The sequence below is a fragment of the Staurois parvus genome, unplaced genomic scaffold (assembly GCF_062004578.1).
Source record: "Staurois parvus isolate SC_StPar_1 unplaced genomic scaffold, SC_StPar_1.0 ptg000029l, whole genome shotgun sequence".
NCBI lineage: Eukaryota > Metazoa > Chordata > Amphibia > Anura > Ranidae > Staurois > Staurois parvus.
Genome location: NW_028317825.1, coordinates 3893337 through 3902165, shown reverse-complemented (window position 1 = coordinate 3902165; position 8829 = coordinate 3893337). Strand labels below are relative to the sequence as shown.

General features: G+C 39.8%; 1 protein-coding gene across 1 annotated transcript; it reads right to left on the bottom strand.

Annotated features, from left to right (window-relative positions):
* Nucleotides 1-1147: 1147 nt before the first annotated feature.
* On the bottom strand, nucleotides 1148-8581 carry LOC149471067 (fibrinogen-like protein 1-like protein). Its single transcript, XM_089657986.1, has 4 exons — nucleotides 8561-8581; nucleotides 8107-8296; nucleotides 3859-4473; nucleotides 1148-1674 (listed from the first exon to the last, which is right to left on the bottom strand). Exons 1-4 carry the CDS (start codon nucleotides 8579-8581, stop codon nucleotides 1661-1663), a joined length of 840 nt encoding a protein of 279 aa, XP_089514112.1. The 3' UTR covers nucleotides 1148-1660.
* Nucleotides 8582-8829: the final 248 nt, after the last annotated feature.

The following is an 8829-nucleotide window of genomic DNA, read 5'->3' as shown; positions in this document are numbered from 1 at the left end:
CTGGAGTTCACAGGGGGTATTGTTTACATACAGACCTCTCCTCTGTAAGTGTTCTTTGGCAATCGCCAGGTGCTGGAGGAGAATCTCAGCGTCCCCTATTAGTGCCCATCATTGCCTCCTATCAGTGCTCTTCAGTGCAGCCTATCAGTGCTGCCTACAAGTGCCCACCAGTGCTGCTTATCAGTGCCCATCAGTGCTGCCTATCAGTGCAGCCTCATAAATTCACATCAGTGAAGGAGAAAAATGACCTGTTTGCAAACTGTTATAATAGAAACAAAGAAAATCTTTTTTTTTTCATTTGTAGTGCAAAAAATAAAACACCCTATTGGTGATTAAATGCCACCAAAAGAAAGCTCTATTTGTGTGAAAAAAATGCTAAAAATTTCATATGGGTACAATGTTGCATGACCGCACAATTGTCATTCAAAGTGCGACAGCACTTTGCAGAGCCATACTATGCTATGCAGAGCCATACAAAGCAATGTGCAGGAGCTGAGAGGGGAGAGATCTGTACAGGTCTCTCCCCCGTCAGTGATACTTGGCGATCGCCGGGTGCTGGCGGGGAATCACTGGCCGGGACCCGTTGATCGACAGATAAGGTCGCCAATGGTGGTGCGCGTGCACCCCCTACCTGGGAATGCAAATCATGTATATATATGTGATTTTGCGCAGCCCTGTAGCAGTATTTCTGCTATAGGGCAGCGGGAAAGCGGTTAAACTTTTTTGTAAAAATTTTTGCAGTTGCATCCTGGTTTCTCGCCTAGTTTTCATGGGAACTTTTTTGTCTTTCACCTGGAGAAGGGGTTTTCTCAGCTAAGCACACCCTCTTGCCTGTATACCTGAGCTAAGGACGGATGGATTCCAGGAAGTAAATACTACTGTACATGAATCATCTGCCCTCACTCAAGATGGTGTGGGCATGAATGCTAGGGGGGTGTTTTTCAAACTGCTTTCTCAACAAAATAAAGCATGGCGACATGGATGGATGGTTGAGTTTACTTTGAATATTAAAAATTAATCAAGTAGCAATTTTTGTTTGTGGCGCTCAGATGCAGTTTAAATCCAAGTCTGAGGGTTTAATGTCACTTTAACCATTCCCTAAACTGGAAAAAAGTTCTGTCTTTACATACACTCAAAAATGCAGTACTCATTGGATCGTAAAGTTTATTTAGAAGTAGTTGAAGTGAATATCACATATTACACACTTTACACTATGAAACAAATAGAACACATTCAGGGTATATTAAAAAAGCATGTGACTATGACTTTCACAAACTGTGCTGAAGTACTGCCCAGACCAAAGTGTTTTCAATGAGAGTCACCAGGGAATGTTTGTAAAAGTCACATTCTCTGCTTAATAAATAGACCTTTTTAGCATTTTGCAATTGCATGCAGATAAAGGTATATACATATACACATGCAAAGACAACACAATCTACATGCTTACACATAATATGTATACGTTGTAGTGAATTTTACTTATTAACAGAATAAAATAGTTAAAAATAAAACTTTTAGTTCTGCTTAAAGTAGAGATTGATGGGATGTAGCGCTTTTCCAAAAAAAGATGCAGAGTTCCATTATGTTCCCTATTAAATGTTATTGCCATTTTCCTTTCTTTTAATATAGACTTGGAGCCCAGAGGTAAAAGGGACTTTCCTCACAACAGGTTTACTGTTGAAAGTGAAGCAAGAAAAAAAAAGTTGTGGTTAGATTCTGGAACACAAATCAGCCAAGCAGCCACCTCTACAATTTTCCTATCACTTTTTCAACGTTGTTACTATACTATAATAGCACCATAGCTGCGATTAGATGCAAGAACCCCAGTAGGGGGTTCTGGCAATTAGCTGCAAGAAGGCATCCCTATTGAAAGCAATGGGAGGCTGTTGGCTCTTGCAGCCAATTGCGCCCACTCGCATGTAATCCCTCATGCAGCGATCGCATGCGAGTGTTCCAGAATGCCTATATCCAGGGCCAATCACTCACATATTATCACTGCTTGGGAGATTACATGCAAAATGGGCACAATTAGCTGCAAGGATGGCAGCCTTCAATTGCTTCCAATGGGGCTGCCTACTTGCAGCCAATCACAGGAATCCCCCGCTGGGGTTCTTGCATCTAATCACAGCTAGGGCACATTCGCAGGTGTTAATGCAACCTGAACCTATTGCAGAATATATGAACAAAATGTTTTTGTGACAATATTCTTTCTGGTTTAAAGTGAACCTGTGAAGATGGCTGACTTTTTTCTAATGGCATGGGTCCTGGAAAAGTCATCCTTAGTAAGTCAGTGTCCGGGAACAAACATGCAGTCAGTGAAGTCTGAAAAAAAAATCTGAATTCCCATCTTGCATACCTATTCCAGGACAGAGATTCACTAGGCGATGGTCTAGTGAAGGCGATGGTCTAGGCGAAGGTCAGCACAACAGACCTTTTAGAAAAAGTCTTCATTGGCAGACATTATGGGGTTTATTTACTAAAGCTGGAGAGTCCAAAATCAGACTCCCTTCTGCATAGAAACCAATCAGCTTCCAGGTTTCATTGCCAAAGCTTCATTGAACAAGCTGAGGTTAGAAGCTGATTGGTTTCTATGCAGAAGGGAGTCTGATTTTGGACTCTCCAGCTTTAGTAAATAAACCCCTATGTTTCTATGTAATATTTCTGCTCACATGTTTACATTAAAGCTGCTCCTACCCTCACTGAAAATCATTTGACTTGTCTTTTTTATGATCCTATTTGCACCCACAATAACCCACTGGAGCAAAACCCTATTTCTCTCTAGTAGTTTATAGTTATGCAGGTGTGTCCTTAATTGGATTATTGAAATATTTTTACAAGAGAACTAGAGAACTATGCTCTAAGCTTCCGTGGATGTATCAGTCAGACAAAGGGACCTGAAGTTGACAATTCCCAAGGTTCTTGAAGTAGCATTTCACTGAAGAACACCAGATGAGCAGCAATATGTGTGTTAAGGGATTATCTATTTACATATGCCTGATTTTTGCTTTAAATGCACTGTTGGAAATTAAAAACATAATTATATGATTTTGGGTCCTGCAGCAAGACATTAAGACTATCTCAGTAAACACAATTTGGTTGGTTGCATAAAGGAAGTATGTTGCCAACACACCTTGGATCTTTATTATATAGTCTGAATTTTTATTGAGAAGATCACATAATGGTACAGCATTCCAGGGCCATATAGGGCCCCTTTGTCAGGCCATGCCCAACAAAGGGGTTTTGCATGACACCAGAAACCTTGCACTATCTTCACTGTGATGTGGTTTTGTCAATAACAAACTGGACTTTATAGCAAAGATCCATAGTGTGCGGGTGACAAATTTTCTCAATGGTTAAGCAAAGAGCAGTTGCTTCAGCACCTTTCAACTTAAGGCCCTTTTACAGTAAGGAGTGCAGTGGAAATATAAGAAGTGGTTGGTTGTATAGTCTGACTTTTTGCTAGATTTGTCCTCAAATACACATGGCCAAATATGACAGATAAAGCCATTTCATATTAATACTAATTACAGTGATCTTGCTTTTACTAGTAGTGAAGTCAGGTAATGACCACATATACAACTTAAGGCAGTGTTCATATTGTTGTAAATGCTACCCAATTGGCTTTTGATTTACTGCTAAGCATAGCAATGTAATTTGTGAGAAAAAAATAATGAAATATAGGCATCTCTGGTATAAATGATTGCTGCAAACTATAGTGCCTTTAGCTTTTTACTAATCTTTTCATGGAGCAGAAAAAACATATTCAGAGTAGTGCTTATTCGCCATAATTGAAAACTTCCACAGTTTCCTGCTATAACACATAGTCCATTTCTCTTTTGTATTGTCTTCAGCAAATACCTGTAGGTCGGATCATAATCATTGATTGGGCGCAGTCTCCAGTACACACATTCTTCCAATAGATGTAGCTTTTGCCATTCAGCATGACAAGATGGCAGTTATCATACCACCAGCCACTATAGGATGCTGCACAGTTACTGGAGGAACGGTCCTGATCTTTATCCTTTGTAGAGAACTTCATGTTGTCATGGATAATGTTTGAGTCAAATGTGGCAAGAAAGTCCCCTGCAGTGCCTGAGTGCCTGCCTAAACGGAGTGTATATCCGTTAACTTCCTTATCAAGACTAAAAATATCATAATCGGCATGCCACTCTTTCTCTGCTTTGTCTTTTAGTAAGAATCGAACCATGTAGACCTTCTGAGAGGTGAGAAGATGAATGTACTCATTGCCCAGCCAGTAATCCTCCATCACATTTCCAAAGCCATACTTGTAGGTGGTCCAGGATTCATGCCATGTAAGTTCAGTTTTATGCGAGTTCTTTTGAATTACAGTCCAACCTTTACCATCCTCATCCACGTGGCAGTAGACTACCAGTGGAGGTGATGTGTGGGGCTTGATTACATAAACACCACTTGGGCTTTCCTTTGGAAGCTTATCACAATCTCTGGGGAACCCTAAAAAGTGAAAACAATGGGTTAGTCAATATACCTTGAGGTGCACACTCACACAGCGCTGCAGTAGTACCACATGATGGAAAAGTAAAGGTTACAGGATGGGATAATACTTTGACACTGAGAGTGAAGGTTAAGAGTTCTTTATTATCTGTATACAGATATGTTCTTATAGCAGTTAAAAAGCATGGCTTAGTCTTCTACTAGATGGACAATTTATGTACATATTGGTGAGCAGACAAAAATATATAAATTATAAGTCACTCAGAGCAAAAAGTATAAGTGCACAAATATACATATGCACATGTAGCCACCTTGTATTAACAGGGGTGACCATTTAAATTTAGCCCTGCTGGGTGTTTGTCAGCCCAAGCTGTTTTGAAGATTATCTGTTCACTTGGTTTTCCCCTAGCTCAATATTGCTGTTGTTTCTCTCTGCTGCCTGAATGTATACTGATACCTCTGGCAAAAGTATGAGATGCCACAGTGATGCTGGGTTACGAATACTTATACTGTCTCTTGGGAGGATGTATGGAGGTTTTTAAGGACACACAGAGGCATGGGAACCAGTACACAGAGAATTCTATGAACCAGCCAGGGGTGCTATCTACAGTGTTGCCAGTGTCGGCTTAAGGCTCTTACATTGTAGCAGCTGGATGCAGAACTGGAAGTCTTTAAGTGTTGCTTGGGGTATTTGCAGCCCTATCCCTCTCTCCTTGTGTGATAAGTAATGTACCACTTGTAAATGTACCACTTACCCCCAGAGGGACCTTTGAAAGTAGACAGATCTTCTTTAGATAGTACAGAGGCCGCCAGTCTCACATACTCAGTCCCAAACACACTGACAATTAAAGCTCAGTCTAAGGCAAGTCTTTTTAGGGTTTATTGCAGAAGAGCTTAACAGGAGGAAGGGGTTTAGAGTCACAGGATACACTAAAATGATCAACACCCAAAACAGGAGGAGAAACTTCTCACTAGTTCCTCAATAGTATCTTCTCTGGACGTAGCAGGAAATAGTGGGTAGGTCTAGGGCCCTGCACCTGTAAACCATAGAACAATCTTTAGCTACTGATTGCCTTCTGATTTGCACATCTATCAGTCCCCAGCAAAGTCCCAGGAGCTGCCTGCCACCCAGCCACTACAAATAGATCCATAGTGAGTGGGAATAATAAAGTACTTCTCCAGACCAGGACTCTGAAACAGTGTCCTTTAGCAAGTGTACCTCTTCAGCAATTCTCCTCAGGCCCTCAGTCCAGCAATCACTGAGGCCCAAATAAAAGTCTCTTGTCTCATTGATCCTTCTTCTAGTAGTCCTAGGAATCCAGGAACATTCTCTGACGAGGAAAGAACAATCAGCTCAGTCCTCCTGTCTATTTATCCCTTTCCTAGCCAGTTTCTGGATGCCCCCTTCCAGGGATTGGCTAGGGCATGATAAATATTAAACCAATCATGTGAATCTCCCTCACTATGCTCTGGAAGCTTCTTCCAAGATAGAGGGAAGCAATCAAGCTCTTAGCTCAGGAACCCTGATCAGAATAAAACAATCAACAGCCACTCCACTTCCCAAAATGGAGCCAAAAAGTTTAAATTTACCTAGTAGCCAAAGAAGGATGACACTACAGTAATAAAATATATAAAATAAAAGATATTAAAACTACTGGCGCCCTACGTTTTCTCAGTCCCCCACATTCAACCACAGACCTCCAACCTAGGGTAAAATGCCAGCCCACCCTGCCACTGGGGGTCCCCCAACTGCTTCCAGGGGTCAGAGAGGTGCCTCATACAGATAAATGTCACAACCTTGAAGCGCACAATTTTATCTTATTTTGACAAATGTGTTAGTATAAGATGGAATGACCATCTGACCCTTTCATGGACTCGGCATCTTGCTGATAGCAAGTGTTAAGCTTCTTAATCTCAAATGCTAAATGTTCACAGGTTAATATTCCCTTTTGTTGTTAGAGCCCAGAAGCACACTTTCACGGTTGCTATGAATGGAAGGGAATCACCCTTGCTGGGACACAAACAGGGAAAGCAAGCTGACAGGTGTCCTAAACCTTTCCCTGCCTATGCGCAAGATAAAAAACGTTTTTTTTTATTTCTGTCTGCACACCCATTGGTGATATTCATAGATTCACTTCCAGAACACACAGGATCCCCCCGACCCCAAAAAAAAAACCTCAAGCCTAAATTGCTACATATTTTGCATATAATAGAATTCTGATTTTGTGTTGGAATTAAATCATTTTTTTTTATAAAAAAAAAAGTAGTTTATCTGGCTTATCTAACAAGGTGGAGCAAAGAACAGGAATGATTAACAAATTAAAAAAATCCAAAGGAACCATATTTAAGTTAAAGTAGAATTATAAGCCTTTTTTTTATTTTGGATAGAGTAAGGGAGGGTTATTACCCCTCTCAGACTTTTTTTTCGCCATCTGTGTCCCAATGCGGAGATTTCCTTTCACTTCCTGTCTCTTAGCTAAACAGGAAGTGAGAGTAAATTCCTGCAAATTGTGGCAGTTTCTTGGGCCACAAGAACTTCTCCATTGGAAGATTTCCCCTCTATTACTTTTCTGGGGACAACCCAAAATTTGGAATTTTCTTCCACTTTCATTTTCAATGAAAGCTGTACACAGAACAAACAGAGATGGTGAAACTCCCTAATGGGGGCACAAACTGCAATAAAAAGTGACATGGGGTTCTAATCCCTCTCCATTCTACTCAAAAAATGTTTTAAAAATTTACCCTTAGTTATTCTTTAAAGCAAATACTAACAATGAGCTTCCCCGATTGCTTTCCTTTGCTTTGTAAATTTACCATTCTCAGTGCTTTGTTTTATCTGTTCTTTATGTGCAAAACATTTCTTGTTGCTTCTACCAGAAATCCATGAAACTTGTAATTTCTGTAGTGATCACAATCATCTCTGCTGGACTGAAATCCCAAGGAATCTTATCAGATCCCTTTCAGGTTTTTTGTAGTGGTCTGGATCATATTGGAAGTAGGTGAGCCTAAACAGACACAAGTCTGTTTATACTCACCAGGCCAAAGGGGTGAATGGAGGGTCTGGTCAGGTCCTCCTGAAAAATTGACAGGTGGATCTCGTCAGACCCTTCGTGTGAAAGGGGCCTAAAAGTAATTTCTAGCATAATGCATCTGATAAAAACAATGGTATAATACCAGATTTCTCCTTAATGAAGCCCCAAATGCAGTTTAACTTTCTATTTCATTTCCAAATTTCACTGGCAGATGTTATTTTGCCCACCCCCCCTTTTGCCACATGCAACACTAAGTGTAATTCCAACTGCCACCCACCCAATGTTCAGTATTTAATGATGAACTCCAAGTAGAAGAACATTGATCATTGATATTGTAGTGTTATGTGACTACTTTTTGTACCAATTTTAGGTCAGATATTGCAGTCATTTATACTGTGAACTGTGTTCCTAATACATTTTGCCTCACTGAATGGATATAATAATTAACTATCCGAATTATTAACATACTAAAGAGACATCTTTTAAAGTGATTTTCTGATTTAAAACCACACAATTAATAGTAATAAACCAGTCTCATAATAATCTCAACATTTATATATATTGTTACTCATTAGTGATGCAAAATGAGATAAAATCTCACCTTCTTGAAGTCTTACTTTTTGAGGTTCATCAGCGGCAAATACTGAGAACAGGCACAGGATACAGGCTGCCAGGGGCCAATATATTGCTTCAAATCGCCAACCTAACCCAGTAAAGCAGGAGACATAATGAGACAGGCAAATTACTATGACAATGATTGTTGAAGGAATTTTAAAAACAAAAGTAAGAAACTAAAATCTACTTCTTCATCTGGGCTATGTTATTGCAGTAAACCGGGAACTGCTCAGGTGTAATATACATGCCGTTATATTCTCACCCATTGCCTTCTCTTAATATTTTATACAGACACAAGGAGTCACTATTTATACAGAGATAATAGTCTCCTCCCAGACTCTGTGTATCAAAGCAAGAAGGTACAAGCCACTGCAATTACAGACTTACAAAGTCCATTAGTTGCTTAGAATGTTTATTACTTTGCTCAAGGTTACTGTTACCTGATATTTAGTCTCTTGCATTTTTGCTTTTTAAATGTACTATCTGCCTTTCTCACCTGCCTCTAACACTTATTTTATACTTTGTACCATGGCAGAGGATATTTTTTATAAATATTTAAATGTCACTTACCAATTTGAAGAGTGATTTTTACATACAGTACATTTTTACAGGATTGAGGAAGGCTGGATTTGTTTTCCTAAAACAACTGCATGGGCAAACTGTAAAATGTAAGCAGAAATGCAAAGGGTGCCACCATCTGAGTGTAGCA